This window comes from Lepus europaeus, chromosome 13, assembly GCF_033115175.1.
Source record: "Lepus europaeus isolate LE1 chromosome 13, mLepTim1.pri, whole genome shotgun sequence".
Classification (NCBI taxonomy): domain Eukaryota; kingdom Metazoa; phylum Chordata; class Mammalia; order Lagomorpha; family Leporidae; genus Lepus; species Lepus europaeus.
In genome coordinates, this window is record NC_084839.1 from 21,242,329 (window position 1) to 21,257,444 (window position 15,116).

At 48.2% G+C, this 15,116-nt stretch overlaps 2 protein-coding genes across 5 annotated transcripts in view; one reads left to right on the forward strand and one right to left on the reverse strand.

The window, feature by feature from the left end:
* FAM228B (family with sequence similarity 228 member B) overlaps nt 1-15,116 on the forward strand; it is a 47,294-nt gene that overhangs the window by 15,142 nt on the left and 17,036 nt on the right. The window contains exons 1-3 of one of the 4 annotated variants that reach the window (XM_062209038.1): nt 11,094-11,167; nt 11,508-11,640; nt 14,096-14,164. In XM_062209038.1, the coding sequence (XP_062065022.1) occupies nt 11,542-11,640; nt 14,096-14,164 (168 nt within the window). In that variant the 5' untranslated portion in view covers nt 11,094-11,167; nt 11,508-11,541. Of the gene's footprint in view, nt 1-11,093; nt 11,168-11,439; nt 11,641-14,095; nt 14,165-14,292; nt 14,360-15,116 lie in introns of those variants that run through there. The other 3 variants (XM_062209039.1, XM_062209041.1, XM_062209040.1) reach the window with 3 other exon arrangements.
* On the reverse strand, nt 765-10,696 carry PFN4 (profilin family member 4). Its single transcript, XM_062209043.1, has 4 exons — nt 10,283-10,696; nt 9,759-9,896; nt 8,681-8,786; nt 765-2,869 (listed from the first exon to the last, which is right to left on the reverse strand). Exons 1-4 carry the CDS (start codon nt 10,397-10,399, stop codon nt 2,841-2,843), a joined length of 390 nt encoding a protein of 129 aa, XP_062065027.1. The 5' UTR covers nt 10,400-10,696; the 3' UTR covers nt 765-2,840.

Genomic DNA, 15,116 nt, shown 5'->3' on the forward strand with positions numbered 1-15,116 from the left:
ACAAGCTGGGATAACTGAATCACCAGCAGTTCCCATTTACTGTGAGATTGAAGCCAAGCCCCTGTGTGGAGACTACGGTGCAGATACCTGCTACTATCAGGCACCAGTCTTCCACAGACTCTGTCTTCCTCTCTGTCTCCCTCTCTTTACTTGAAGTTTCTTTGCGAGTCAGCCTCTTACTAAAATGAGCTCACTAATCCGAGGGAGTGGTGCATTAGGTCAGCTGGCCCCACGGGCTCCCCGATGACAGGCCTCCTCTGTGGTCATTTACCTCCTCTGTGGACTGCATTTTTTTTTTAAATTATTATTATTATTTTTTATTTTTGACAGGCAGAGTGGACAGTGAGAGAGAGAGAGACAGAGAGAAAGGTCTTCCTTTTGCCGTTGGTTCACCCTCCAATGGCCGCCGCGGTAGCGCGCTGCGGCCGGCGCACCGCGCTGTTCCGATGGCAGGAGCCAGGTGCTTATCCTGGTCTCCCATGGGGTGCAGAGCCCAAACACTTGGGCTATCCTCCACTGCACTCCCTGGCCACAGCAGAGAGCTGGCCTGGAAGAGGGGCAACCGGGACAGGATCGGTGCCCCGACCGGGACTAGAACCCGGTGTGCCGGCGCCGCAAGGCGGAGGATTAGCCTGTTGAGCCACGGCGCCGGCCTGTGGACTGCATTTTGACATTTTGTCTTCTCTTGAAGGTTTTTTCCCAGAACCCTAGGCCCTGAGCAAAAAGCAACAACGACCTAACTAACTAAAACTCAGTTTGCCACTTTAAAAATTTCCCAAAGAACATGAAGTCACACTCCTCTGTGGCCAGAGGAGGGCCGCAGGCCCTGCAGACCGACCAGAGACCTGTGCACGGGCTGGGCTGAACACCCACCTCAATCTCAGCTTCAATGACACGATCCCCTCCAAGAGCCCAGAAATGAAGAGAAAGCTGCCTAGCTCCTTGCTTGGTGTTTGGCAAATACATGCCTGCTTTCTTCCTGCACCCATGCATCAGATCCCTGGATGAGCAGGCACAGGTTTGGGGCGCTCTAGCACAGAACTATGGGGGACTTATTTTCCTAAGGTTTTAAGATCAGTGTTTATTATTTTTGTAACCAGAATCCAATAGTTGCTGCTATACCACAGTACCGTTGGATGACCTTTGGGTGACCCCGAGGAAAGCAGCCCTATCTTGGCCTTGTCTGCCGTTTCACTATTCGTCCCTCCACACGTACTGCTTTCCAGCCAGATGGACCGTCTCACCATTCTTGCTGCACAACTGGTCATGACTGTGCCTTTACACGTGTGTTCCTTCAAGCTTACTCTCTCATACTCACTCATTCTCCTACATCCACTTCACAGGGCATCTTAGGGCTCCTGAAGGCACAGCCCTAGGCTCCCGGCTCTGCGCTCTGCAGTCACTTCGTATCTGTAAAAGCCTGTATCACAGGTCATGTGACTCATTGCCGAGCTTGCCTCCCCTACTAGATTGTGACCCTCTCTGGGGTCATGTAGGCTACTCCTTACCTTTGTTACCCAATAGCTTCCAGATAAGCCAATGTTTACCTTTATTTTTATCCCTCATTCATATAGTATCAAGCAACTTAACAGATAGAATGGACTAGTGGTAAATTTGACCACAAAGGAAATTGTCTGTGGTCCTTGGCACCCAAGCCTAGAAAAGGAATGATGTTCCATCCCAGTAGCCACGAGGATGCTTTATCTCTAATCATGCTCTTTTGCACCCAGACATTTTGTCTGGAAAGGTCATATGGGACAGGGATATTTTTACAAATCTTAGAGACCCATTATATTCCCCTGGCCTGTGTAGTGCACAGTGGAGGGACCTGGAGAGCAGCACGCTCTAAGTGCCCTTCATCCCTATGATACAGAACTGTGTGAATCCAACCTGGCTGACCAGAGTTGAGCTTGGATTCCCTGGGTCTTTCCGAGCAGTGGTCTACGGTGTTCCCTCCCCAGGCACATGTGCAGGGTGTGACAACCAGGCTGGCCTGAGGCTGCTGCTGGGGGAAAGATGCATCATGCCCAGCAACACTCAGGGTCCAATCTCTAGTTTTTGAAATAAACTCTGTAACTTGTCACTTTTGTCCTGATCATCGCCTAGGAGGTGACCCATGGAGGAATACTTTCCGGTAAAGGTGGAGTTCAGGGGTCATGCTGCCTTACCAAGTAGTGCAGACTAGCACAGAGAGAGACGTGGGGTTTGTTTTCTAAAAGGCCTTTCCAATGCTCACCGATACCAGAAGCCTACAAACGGAGTGTGGAATGGCCATCAAACACCTGACGAGTGGCCACTGCTGGTGGACTTTGCATTGGTTCCCTTACCCCTCCAGGGGTGATATGGACCCACAGGGGTGAAGTGGACCAGATGGCTGTCACACATGCAGCGTAGAGGAATATTGAGCTTGGGGACGTCACACCTCTTACAGCAAGCAGTTAGCTAATGTGCTCTCTGTCAGGAAGGGGGACATGACTTCTTTCTAAGGTTGCTTCCTGCGACATAACCCCGTTACGGCCTGGATAAAGCATGGTTAGGAACTTGCATCCCTGGCATATCTAGGAAGACAAGAGCCTCCTGGGGGGGAGTCTCCAGGACATGCCCTTTAAAACCATCAGCGCTTTCAGGTTCCACGCCAACGACTAACACTTAAAAGAACAAGTTGATCAAGTACTTCCAATGAAAGAAGATGGCCTCTTGCATTATTCCCTTAATGGATTATCATTCTTTAGTATCTTCAGCTTAGTGTTTTTCAACCACAAACACAGCATAATTTCTTCTTTATGATCTATAGTTTGCTTCTAAAATAAGAAAGTTGTCTTTCATAGTCCTCTCACGACTTAATTTCCTTTTTTTCTTAGATATTCTCCTGAAAGGAAACACAGTATGGTTATTATTATTTTTTAAAAAGATTTATTTATTTGTTTGGAAGACAGAGTTACAGAGAGAGGTAGAGACAGAGAGAGGGAGAAACAGATCTTCCATTTGCTGTTTCACTCTCCAAATGGCTGCAATAGCTGGAGCTGAGCTTATCTGAAGCCAGGAGCCAGGAGATTCTCACCCCCTGACCCTGTCTCCCACATGGGTGCAGGGCCCAAGGACATGGGCCTCCATTGCAGGCACATTAGCAGGGACTGGATCAGAAGTGGAGCAGCTGGAACTCGAACAGGCACCCATATGGGATGCCGGTGATGCAGGGTTTTAACTCACTGCACCACAGCACCAGCTCTGCTGATTATTTCTGAGCAGTAAATTATCCATCCATTCACTTATGATTCTCCAAACATCGTTGGGTGGCTACCATGTGCTAGGCATCGTGTTGGGTACAGGATTTACAAGGATGGCTGGATAGCTAAAATATAGCCCCTGCCAGACACCAACATCAATTATACTTCTCAGGACTAAATGCCACAACAGGGGGTGTTTGTGCTGTCCTGGGGTAGGAATTGGTTCTCCATGCAAAGAGAAGAAGAAGGATGCATATGGTTGGGCGAAGGGCACAGGGTAGGACAAGGCTCAGGAAAACAAAACAACATGCTACCCTCATCTCCTATGTGCATTTTATGACCTAGATTTAAAACATTCTGGCACTTCATCTTTTAACAAGCTATTAGTAATAAAAACACCTCACTTGTCAAAAATTCTTTTTCTAAAATTGACTGCTGGATATTACTTGACTTGCCTTCCTCTATTGCATTCATGACAGATAGAAAATGGTAGGAGAACAGAGATATTAAGTAACCAAAGAAGACAACTCCTGAAAAGCGAACTGCAAGAGAAATTCTTCAGAATGACTCACATTTTCCCATCGCTGTGTTATAGATCTGTCAGTAAAGTCTCAGATGACGTTTTCATGAGAATAAACAAAATAGCCAAACCACGAAAACTGTCTCTATTCAAATCTATGTCTATCAAAACACAGGGGCCAGGTCTTTATCACATGGATTCAGGCACAGAGTAAGGTGACCCTTAAATGAAGGAACCAGGAAACTCGGCTGGCTTCCAAGGGAGTTAAGTCTATCTGGCAACCTTATAGACAGGTCATAAGAAATTTAAGGAAAAATTATACTTCCCCAATAATTCAATAATAATGCCAAAAATAAGTCACAAAAAATGCTTAAGTTTATCTCTTTCAAAACTGAGGAACTGGAATTAAGACTGCCAAATTTTTAAAAAGATTTATTTATTTGAAAGAGATACAGTAAGAGAGGGAGAGGGAGAGGGAGAGAGAGAGAAAGAGAGGGAGAGAGAGAGAGGTCTTCTATCTGTTGGTTCACTTTCCAGATGGCTGCAATCACTGGGGCTGGGCCACGCTGAAGCCAGGAACCGGAAGCTTCATCTAGGTCTTCCACATAGGTGCAGGGGCCCAAGCATTTGGGTCATCTTCCACTGCTTTTCCCAGGCGTATTAGCAGGGAGCTGGATGGGAAGTGGTGCAGCTGGGACTCAACCGGAACCCATAAGGGATGGCAATGTCACAAGTGGCGGCTTTACTCGCTATGCCACATTGCTGGCCTGAGGATGTCAATGTTTTACAAATTCATGTGATTCACTAATAAAAAATATATTTTTAAGATTTTATTTGAAAGGCAGCATTACAGAGAAAGAGGGAAGAGATCTTCTATCCTCTGGTTCATTCCCCAAATGGCTGCAATGGCTACAGCTGGGCGGAGCCAAAGTCAGGAGCCAGGAGCTTCTTCCAGGTCTCCCATGTGAGGGCTGGGACCCAAGCTCTTGAGTCATTTTCTGCTGGTTTCCTAGGCACATTAGCAGGGAGCTGGATCAGAAGTAGAGTAGCCAGGACTAAACCAGTGCCCATATGGATGCTGGCATTACAGACAGTGGCTTAAGCTGCTGCATCACCATGCCAGCCCCTAATATATTTGTTTTAAAAACAAATCTGGGTGTGCATTTGGCCTGGTGGTTAATATTCTGCTTGGAACATCATACCCCACATTGTAGAGTCTGGGTTCAGGTCCTGATTGTGCTCTGATTCCAGCTTCCTGTTGATGGAGACCCTGGGAGGCAGCAAGTGATGGCTCAAGTGGTTGGGTCTGTGCTACCAACATCAGACACCTGGATTGAGTTCCCAGCTCCCAGCTTTGATCTGGCCTAGTCCAAGCCATTGTAGGCAGTAAGGGGGTCTAGTCCAAGCCATTGTAGGCAGTAAGGGGGTGAACTAGCAGACAGAAGCTGTCTCCTTATGTCTGTCTCTTGACCTTTCAAAAACAAACATGATTAATTTGTGTCAGACAAAGGGCATAACATCCTTTACCTAATTTCTGTTGAAAAGTTTTCTTTTGGCTGGCGCCGTGGCTCACTTGGCTAATCCTCCTCCTGCAGCGCCGGCCACCCTGGGTTCTAGTCCTGGTTGGGGCGTTGGATTCTGTCCTGGTTGTTCCTCTTCCAGTCCAGCTCTCTGCTGTGGCCCGGGAAGGCAGTGGAGGATGGCCCCAGTCCTTGGGTCCCTGCACCCGCATGGGAGACCAGGAGGAAGCACCTGGCTCCTGGCTTCGGATCGGCGCAGGGCCGGCTGTGGCGGCCATTAGTGGAGTGAACCAACGGAAGGAAGACCTTTCTCTCTCTATCTCTCTCTCACTGTCTAACTCTGCTTGGCAATAAAAAAAAAAAAGTTTTCTTTTAATAAGGGGCTAGCGCTGTGTTATAGTAGGTTAAGCTTCTGCTTGGCATCCTGTATGGGTGCAAGTTCATGTCCTGGCTGCTCCTCTTCCAATCCAGCTCTCTGCTATGGTATGGGAAAGCAGTAGAAGATGGACCAAGTGTTTGGGCCCATGTACCCATGTGGGAGACCTGGAAGCTGCTGGCTCCTAGCTTTAGATTGACTCAGCTCTAGCTCTTGTGGCCATGTGGGGAGTGAACCAGTAGATGGAAGACCTTTCTCTCTGTCTCTCCCTCTCTCGGTCTAGAAGTCTACCTCTCAAATAAAAAAACCAAAATCTTTAACATAAAAAAGAGATTTTAATAAATAGCCATGTTCCAACAATCTTTCATAATAAAAAATTGCTAGTCATAATTCTTTCCCAAATTTCCTATAGTGATCCTCTATAATTTTTAAAATATTTATTTATTATTTATTTGAAAGGTAGAGCACAAGAGGAGAGGAAGACAAGAGAGAGAGAGAGAGAGAGAGAGAGAGAGAGAGAGAGAGAGGTATCAATCATCCATCTGATGGTTCACTCTTTGGCCACAACAGCCAGGTTTGGGCCCAGCCAAAGCCAGGAGCCAGGAATTCCATCCTCGTGTCCCACACGGGTGGCAGCAGTCCAAGTACTCAGGCCATCTTCAGCGGCCTCCCCAGGCATATTGGCAGGGAGCTGGATCAGTAGACAAGCTCGGACTCTGGCTGGCACTCCAATATGGGAAGCTGGTGTTAGAAGCAGGGGTTTAGGCCACTATGTCACACTGCTGGCCTCCATGTATCATTTTTAGTAGAGAAAAATGTAATTAAAGGAAAAGGAGTGAAGGAAGCAGAAGAAACGAGACTATCGGCTCCTGAGGGGGTATCAGCCTTGCCTTTCCCCATGGGCATCCAACCACTTTCCGGAGAGCCTGCGCATTTCCAGAGCAGTGGGTTCTTATTGGATGATGTCAGCTGTGTCCTTCCAACCAACACCATGCCTTGGAGTCTTCTGTGGCCTTAAGCAAGAATGTCAACCTTCACATTGCAGAGGTCAGACAACTGCCTTGGTTTCTCTGGGGAACTAGCTGTGGGTCCTAGCTGGAAAGATAGAGCATAGCTTCTTGACAGCCTAACTGCCCATCCTCCTCACTTCATTTTCTGGATATCTAAAAATGAGATTTATTTAGTTAGTTAGTTATATGGAAGGCAGAAAGATACACAGAGAGGAACAGAGAAAAAGAGATCTTCCATTTGCTGGTTCACTCCCTAAATGGCCACAACAGCCAGAGCTGGACCAGGCTGCAGCCAGGCTGCAGGAACTCCATTCGGGTCTCCACATGGGCAGTAAGGGCCCAAGTACTTGGGGCATCACCTGCTGTCTTCCCAGCCCTATTAGCAGGGAGCTGATGACTCAAACCAGCACTCTGGTATGGGATGCAGGAGTTGCAAGCTGTGGCTTCACCCACTGTGCTGCAACTCCAGCCCATTTCTGGATTCTAATCAGATAAGCAGCCTAGATCTATACACCTCTGTTCTGCCTTCTGCTCCCACTGTCTCTACTGAGATTGTACCTCCCTACAATCCTGACGCCAGCCCAGAGAGGGTCCTTTGTGGTCGTACCTGCTTGTCCCTCTTGGATTAGAGTTCACCTGTGCTGTTTGGTGTCTCCTAAACGGTGTTTTACTCAGGCTCAGTCCTGGTATTGCTCCCCAAATACTTCACTGTCTGTCGTGTAGCAGGATTTACAACAAACTATTTATTACAACTGGGAAAATCCTGATATGTTGAGGTACAGTGATGGAGACAGGAGAATGATTAAGACAAAATTCTTGCTCTCCAGGCATTCATATCTAGATAAAGAAAGAACTGTCAGGGGATAATAACAGAGTTATGCATAGAATACATAGCTCAGGCCGGCGCCGTGGCTCAACAGGCTAATCCTCCACCTAGCGGCGCCAGCACACCGGGTTCTAGTCCCGGTCGGGGTGCCGGATTCTGTCCCGGTTGCCCCTCTTCCAGGCCAGCTCTCTGCTGTGGCCAGGGAATGCAGTGGAGGATGGCCCAAGTGCTTGGGCCCTGCACCCCATGGGAGACCAGGAGAAGCACCTGGCTCCTGCCATCGGATCAGCGCGGTGCGCTGGCCGCAGCGCGCCAGCTGTGGCGGCCATTGGAGGGTGAACCAACAGCAAAAAGGAAGACCTTTCTCTCTGTCTCTCTCACTATCCACTCTGCCTGTAAAAAAAAAAAAAAAAAAAAAAAAAAAAAGAATACATAACTCAGAGGAGAGAAGCCCAAGGCTTGACTTGGGTCATTGATGATTAGGAATTTTCCAGCTAGCTGGGAGGAGGAAAGGACAGAAAGGAGAATGGTTCAGGCAGATAACACGTGGAGAGGCATGGCAGGCAGAGGCTACAGCTTAACTAGCTCTGATTCCCTACTTACCTGGGAAAGCACAAGGCACACGGTAGTGCACCACTGAGCATTTGTTCAATGTATTCATGAAGAGTTGCTTTCCTTACTAGAGGTATCTACTGCCTCAAAAGAGTGTTTAAGCATCTCCAACATTTTTTTCCAAAAAATTTCAATTCAGGTTAAAAAAAATCTAAACACAATCAGTTTTATCACTTACTAAGCTTAGCCCTCACAGATATGTTTCCCAGTTAGTTCTCTATTAGATTTTTGTTCAGAAATAGACAGACATGGAAAGGGAATGCATCACATCCCAGCGAGGGGACTGCCTGGCTGACAGCAGCCGCCGTTTCTGTAAGAGGCCCCTTTACTAGGGTGGGCATCCTGCAGCTACACCCATGCTGTCACCCTGCTCCCACCCTGCCCTGGCCACCCTGCACCTCTGATATAGCTGATCGATGTAGGAATAAACTGTTTGACCCAAGACTGCCCAAGTTTGGGTCCTAAGAGAAATTGAGGGATGGGAGGGGAGGCTTTATCATGGCGCCAGCCAGGAAAGAAAGTATTTGCGATGGAACAGCCCTGGTGGTCTGGGCTGGTTCTCAATCACAGGCCCTGGAGACAAACTCACCCAGCTTCTCTGTGGCTTCCACACACACACTAGGATACATGCTCTCGGTGTAAGTCGCCACCAGAAGATACAGATGAGTCTTCACAACAATCACACCGGTGTTCCCCTGGGTAAAGAACAAAACAGATTTCCTTGCTCTTGGTCCCAATTACAGAACCAGTTTTCACCATGTCCCGACTTCCATACCTATTCAAATATCTGTTTTTTGGATTCTCTGTTCTTTTCCATTACTTAAGTTGTCCTCTTCAAAAAGTTTCAGACTATTATAACAGCATGTGTATTTTGGGGAAAAAATCCCAATTTATGGTAAACTAAACCTATCTCTTCCTCATCTGTAAAACGCAGCTATTTAATTTATACCATGAAGTGTGCCTAACCCATAATATGGGCATCCAATGAATGTGAATTTCATCCCCTTAATTCCTTCTAGGAAGCAGAAAGCCCAGGCAAGCTTTAAGCACAGGATTGAGATACGCATTTTTCTCTTTTTTTAATGGAGGAGGCTGAAGAAAATGAAGATGGCTGGTAGCAGAAAGAGACAGTTCAGGCAAGGTTCAGGTGATAGATTGTGGAATGAGCATTTCTCCAAACTAGACTCTCAGAGAGTACGTTCGCACGTGCCTTCCCGACAGGAGGCTGTGGTCTCTCAGACACCGCCCTGAGGCAGTCATAAGCTTCCACTGTGTTTTGTTTTTCTAAAAAAGATTTATTTTATTTATTTGAAAGTCAGAGTTACAGAGAGAGAGGAGAGGCAGAGAGAGAGAGAGAGAGAGAGAAATCCAAAGCCAGGAGCCTCCTCCGGGTCTCCCACGCGGGTGCAGGGGCCCAAGGCCTTGGGCCATCTTCTACTGCTTTCCCAGGCCATAGCAGAGAGCTGGATCAGAATAGGAGCAGCCAGGACTAGAACCAGCGCCCATATGGGATGCCAGCACTGCAGGCCAGGGCTTTAACCCACTGCGCCACAGTGCCGGCCCCGAGCTTCCACTGTTAATAGGGGATCCAGAGGGGAAAAGAGCACTGGTGACAAATTCCTTTCCTAAGGTTTTTGGCCAGCTGTCTTCAAATCTTGAATACTCACATTCTTAGCATAAAGAGAATTTTCATCTGCCCGGACACATTTGTAGTCCTTTTCCTTGAAATACAGCCCTTCTCTTCGGGCCTGCAAGGGGTTTTTGGCGAATCCATTCACAAGAGTTCGGACATCACTTGGCATTACCTGTAGAAGTTCAGTGGTTAGACCAGCGGCCAGCAGGAAGCCGAATCTGGCGCACTGCCTGTTCTGTATGGCCTGCAAGCTGAGAATGGCTTTCACACGTTTAAGTGGTGGTGGGCAGATCAAAAGAGCAACAGCTTGTGACACATGTAAATGACACGGAATTAAAATTTCAGGTCTGCAAAGTAACATTTGATTGGAACCCTGACACACCCCTTCTTTCATTGTCCACGCTGCTTTTCCATTACATACATCTGCAGGTTCTGACACAGGCCATGTGGCCCAGACACCTAAAATATCTACTAGGGTTTTTAAAGTTTGTTTAAAAGGCTTATTCTCGAGTTTTTTGTTTTTGTTTTTGTTTTGTTTTGCTTTTTTTTCCCTCCTACATTGAATCCCGGCGATGCCACACACAGGGCCCGCTCCTGGATCTTGATGAGTGCGGCACAGTCCACGTGCTTCGTCCCCAGGAGGGTGTCTAACAGCAGCGTCTGCAGGTGGCTCATGCCCCCTCGGCTCCCACGGGCGACTGTGGGGAAAGACAAGACAGGTGAATACGGAAGACCCCGAGACACTTCAGAGTCGCACGTGTGCTCAGGAAAGACGGAGAGCGAACCGGAGGGCAGGCATCCAGTGGTGTCCACCAGGGCTCCAAGGGGAAGTGGGCATCGTGGGGCATCCGCGCAGAGCCGGTTATCAGGTTGAGTTTGGAAGGCTCACAGCGTCTTAGTTTCAGCGCTGTGTCAATGGCTTGCGAGAGGCTCAGCTGGGATCGTACAAACCAACCCCCACGCCCACAGCCTCCCAGGCTGGAGAGGCTCTAAGTGAGGAGTGCCGGGCACGAGCCGTGCACCGCCCTCGGCGCCCATGGGCCCCGCGGCCTAGACACCTTCCAGGCACTCGGCCCGCCGCCACACTGTCTCCCGGCGCCGCTTCCCCTCCTGGGGCTTGGGTCGGGCGGGTTTGGGGATACGGGAGGCTGGGTGGGGGGGCCGATGTGGCTGAAGCGTCGCCTGTCACGGACCCCGGCCCTGAGGGAGCTCACGCCGCCTGGCCGAGGCGCCGGGCGCTGACCGCCGACCTGCCCGTCAACGGCCGCGGCGGCTCTGGCTGGGACCGCAGCCCCTTTGGCAAACCGCGAGAGGACACCGCGAGCAGGCGCGCCGAGGGCCGTCCGGAGCCGGAGCCGGAGCCGCCCCGCGCGCGCGCGGACCCGTTGTCGTCCGGGAGACGCAGGACGCCAACCTCGGCGCGTTCCGAAGCCACGGGCTCGAGTTGGGTCGTGGGCTGGCTTCCCCCGTGGTGCTGGAGAGCCGAGGGCTTCACGGGCCGCGGGAGGGGAGCTGGGGAGCCTTGGCGCGGCCGCAGGCGTCCCGGGGGCTGGTGCGAGCGGGGGCCGGGGCGCAGGGCCTTGGGGCTCCGCAGAGGACCCAGGCCTTCAGGACAGCGTCTGTCTCAGGCCTTGGGCGGTGGGAGCTGGACGACAGGTTCGCTCGGCCCGAGAGCCCCCTCGCTGCCTTCCCTGAGCAGCTCGGGCTGTGCTTTCGTAGCCAGAAAGTTGCAAGCAGCCGCCGGGGGTTGTGAATTGTCGTTACTAAATAGGCGAATTTCTAGTTTTTCTAGGGGCTTCGTGGTTTGTGTGACCACAATGGACAATGTATACAGCGGTGATCTGGTTCCTAGCACGCTTCCCAAGATCAAGAGCTCCAAAGAATGGCTGGAGCCGCAGACGCTTTCCTTTATGGAGGTATCAGAGGATGGCCTTTGTGAGGCTCTTGTACACTTGGCTGCAAAGTGACTTGCACTATTTCATTTCACCTCTGCTGACTTTTACTTTGCTCATTTTCTGGTTTCTTAAAGTGGATTCATAGGCCATTGGTGAATGTGCTTTTTCTAATTTAACAACACTAAAGTTTCTCTTGAAGCACTGCTTGTAATTTGTTTTCTAAGCTTTATTAGGGTAATGATTGATATACAGTAAACTGCATATATGTACAGTTTGATAATTATGCTTATTTACTTGAAAATCAGAGACACAGACAAGAGTTTCCATCTGCTGATTCACTCCCTAGATCCCCTTAACAGCCAGGGCCTGCTGAGGGCTGACGCCTGGAGCCTGGAACCCAATCCAGGTCTCCCACAGGGACACTGGGAGCCTGGGACCCAATCCAGGTCTCCCACAGGGGTGGCAGGGGTGGCAGGGACCCAGCTGCTTGAGCTGTCACCTGCTGCCTCCCCGGTGCACGGAAGCAGGAAGCTGGAATCCAAAGCCACAGCGGGACTCACAGCCAGGCACCCAGTAAGGGATGTGGGCTTACCAAGCTGGTGCCACACACCCTCCCGTGATTTGAAGGTTTTGATGCATTTATACCCCATGAAACCATCACAATCAAGACAATGAACACACTGAATACCCCAGAGCCCCCCCCCCCCCAACCCAGTGCTTTGCTGTCACTATAGCATAGTTTGCATTTAAACATTTTATACAGTCTATATTTTGTCTGGCTTCTTTAACTCAGCATAATTTTGCAATTTATCCCTGTCACTGAATGTATCCATACTTTGTTCCGTTTTTTTTTCTGAATGCCATCCCATTATATGGATAGAATCTAATTTGTTTATCCTGTTGATGGACATTTATTTGGTTTGTTTCCAGTTTTTGACTATTGCAAATAAAGCTGTTACGATCTTTACATACATGTCTTTGTATGAACTTTTCACTGCTCTTTGGTAGCTATCTAATTGTAGGATGGCTGGGTCATACAGGGAAGGAATTGAAGTTTTTATGAAGCTGCCAAACTGTTCCCCAAAGTCACTGAATTATTTTACTTTCTCACTAGCAGTGTATGAGGGTTCCTGCTGTTTCAAAATCTAGCCAACATATGGTATAATTATTTTGTATATTCTTTTAAGATATACCATTTGAGACATTCTTAAAGATGTATAATGTACTTCAAAAAGTTTGTGGAAAATAGATTTGAAAGGTAAGTTTAGGGGGCTGGTGTTGTGTTAGTGGGTTAAGCTGCTACTTGCCATGATAGCAACCCGTATTGGAATGCTGGTTTGAGACCTGGATGTTCTTTTTCCTATCCAGCTTACTGCTAATGTACGTGGGAGAGTAAGAGGATGGCCCAGGTTGTGTGGGTCCTTGCCACCTGTATGGGAGACCCAGATGGAGTTCCTGCTTCCTAGCTTCCGGCTGGCCCAGACTTGGCTATTGCTGCCATCTGGGGAGTGAATCAGCAGATGGAAGATTTTTTTTCTCTCTCTCTGAATTTCAAATTAATAGAAACAAAATCAGAGCTGCCCCTGTGGCATAGCAGGTAAAGCTGCCACCTGCAGTGCCAGCATCTCATATGGGCGCCAGTTTGAGTCCCAACTGCTCCCCTATCCAGCTCCCTCCTGATGCACCTGAGAAAGCAGTGGAAGCTGCCCCAAATACGTGAGCCCCTGCACTCATGTGGGAGACCCAGAAGAAGCTCCTGGCTCCTGGCTTCAGCCTGGCCCAGTTCCAGCCGTTGTGGCCATTTTGGGAGTGAATCAGTGGATGAAAGACCTCTCTCTCTGTCTCTCCCTCTCTCTGTCTGTAAATCTGCCTTTCAAATAAATAACTAAATCTTAAACAAAAACACAATCAAGGCCAGGGGAGCCAGTGTATGGTCTATTGATTAAGATGCCAGATTGCCACATCAGAGTATGTGCGTTTGATTTCCAGCTCCTGACTCCTGCTTCTTGCCAGTGCAGACCCTGGGAGGCAGTGGTGAGGGCTCAAGGAATTGAGCTGCCATGGCATAGTAGGTTAAGCTGCCACCTAAGACACCTGCATCCCATTATGGGTGCCAGTTCGTGTCCCAGCTGCCCCCCTTCTGATCCAGCTCTCTGAGAATGACCTGGGAAGGAGTGGAAGATGGTCCAAGTCCTTGGACCCCTGCACCCATGTGGGAGACCCAGAAAAAGCTGCTGGCTCCTGGCTTCAGATTGGCCCAGGTCTGGCCATTGCAGCCACATGGGGAGTGAACCTGCGGATGGAAGACCTCTCTTTCTCTCTCCTCTGTAACTCTGCCTCTCAAATAAATAAATAAATATTTTAAAATATTGGATTTATAGGGAACTTTTTGGAGATATGTCTTTTACATAAAATACAGTAAGTCCAGATAGTACTAATAATTTAAAATTTTCAAAGCTTAATTCTGTCCTTTTAGTCCTTAGCTAAAGAAGACACAGATGCAGCCATTCAGTCGATACTGTACAGAGAAAACTATATGATTAAGGTAAGAATTGGTTATCAGAATGCAGCTCAATGAAAACTGAATTTTTTCCCTTTTAGTACTCTGTATTTTAGAAATACTAAAAATATAAAATTAAAAGCACTCATTAGCACCTTGGATTCCCCTTCAGGCTCTGAGATAGTTTTGAGGAACTCCCTGTCTTCCCGCACTTCAGGAGATACCTTCATCACATGCAGCGTAAGCACATTCGCCTACTCACTTGCTCCTTCGTTTTTGTGGGATTCTGCAGACATCGGGAATGAGCTAATCCTTAAGAACTATTATGAGAGTACACTAATTGTTACTTAGGTATCCACAGATAAGCACAAGGTTTAATTGCAGCAGAATGAACCTAATTAAACAAGAACATCCAGGTGAAGTATGCTGAAACTGGTCATCTGTTTTTAGGAATTTTCCTTAGAGTTCTTTAAACAGGAGTTATCACTGGTAATGGCTGAACATTCTGTGACCTGAAGATAAGGGAGGGCATGGCAAAGAGAGATGCAGTACTCTTAATGTTTTCCTATTTTCATTCTGAATTTCAGTTGATCCCAGTAACCATGTGACTTATTTGATATGTGAAAGGTGGGTGAGGAGGAATTAGTTTATGACCTAATCAGGTGTCATCTTTGCAGGCAACTTACCGTTTGGAGCAGGCTGTGCCTCTTCACTCTTATTTCATAGAATGTTCTTGCTTGTTCTCTTGCACCCCTTGTCTTCCTGAATAACTCCCCATTTTTATGGCCCAGCCCAAATGTCTCCTTTAAAATTTTTTTCCCACTCTGATAAAATATATACAACATAAATTTAGCATTTTAACAATTTTTACATGTACCATTCAGTGACATTCATTATATTCACAGTGATATATGGCCATCAGTTTATTTCTAAAAACCTTATCATCACCCCAAACTGAAACTTTGTGCCCAATAAGCAACAACTCGTTTCCCTCCCC

Excerpts from the sequence above, each read along its gene's own strand:
- PFN4 (XM_062209043.1), bottom strand. The coding sequence starts at position 10,399 with ATGAGCCACCTGCAGACGCTGCTGTTAGACACCCTCCTGGGGACGAAG. Across the intron at positions 8,787-9,758 it reads ATTCTCTTTATGCTAAGAAT|GGGAACACCGGTGTGATTGT; the intron begins GTGAGTATTCAA and ends TTCTTTACCCAG. Across the intron at positions 2,870-8,680 it reads GGAAGCCACAGAGAAGCTGG|GAGAATATCTAAGAAAAAAA; the intron begins GTGAGTTTGTCT and ends GTTTCCTTTCAG.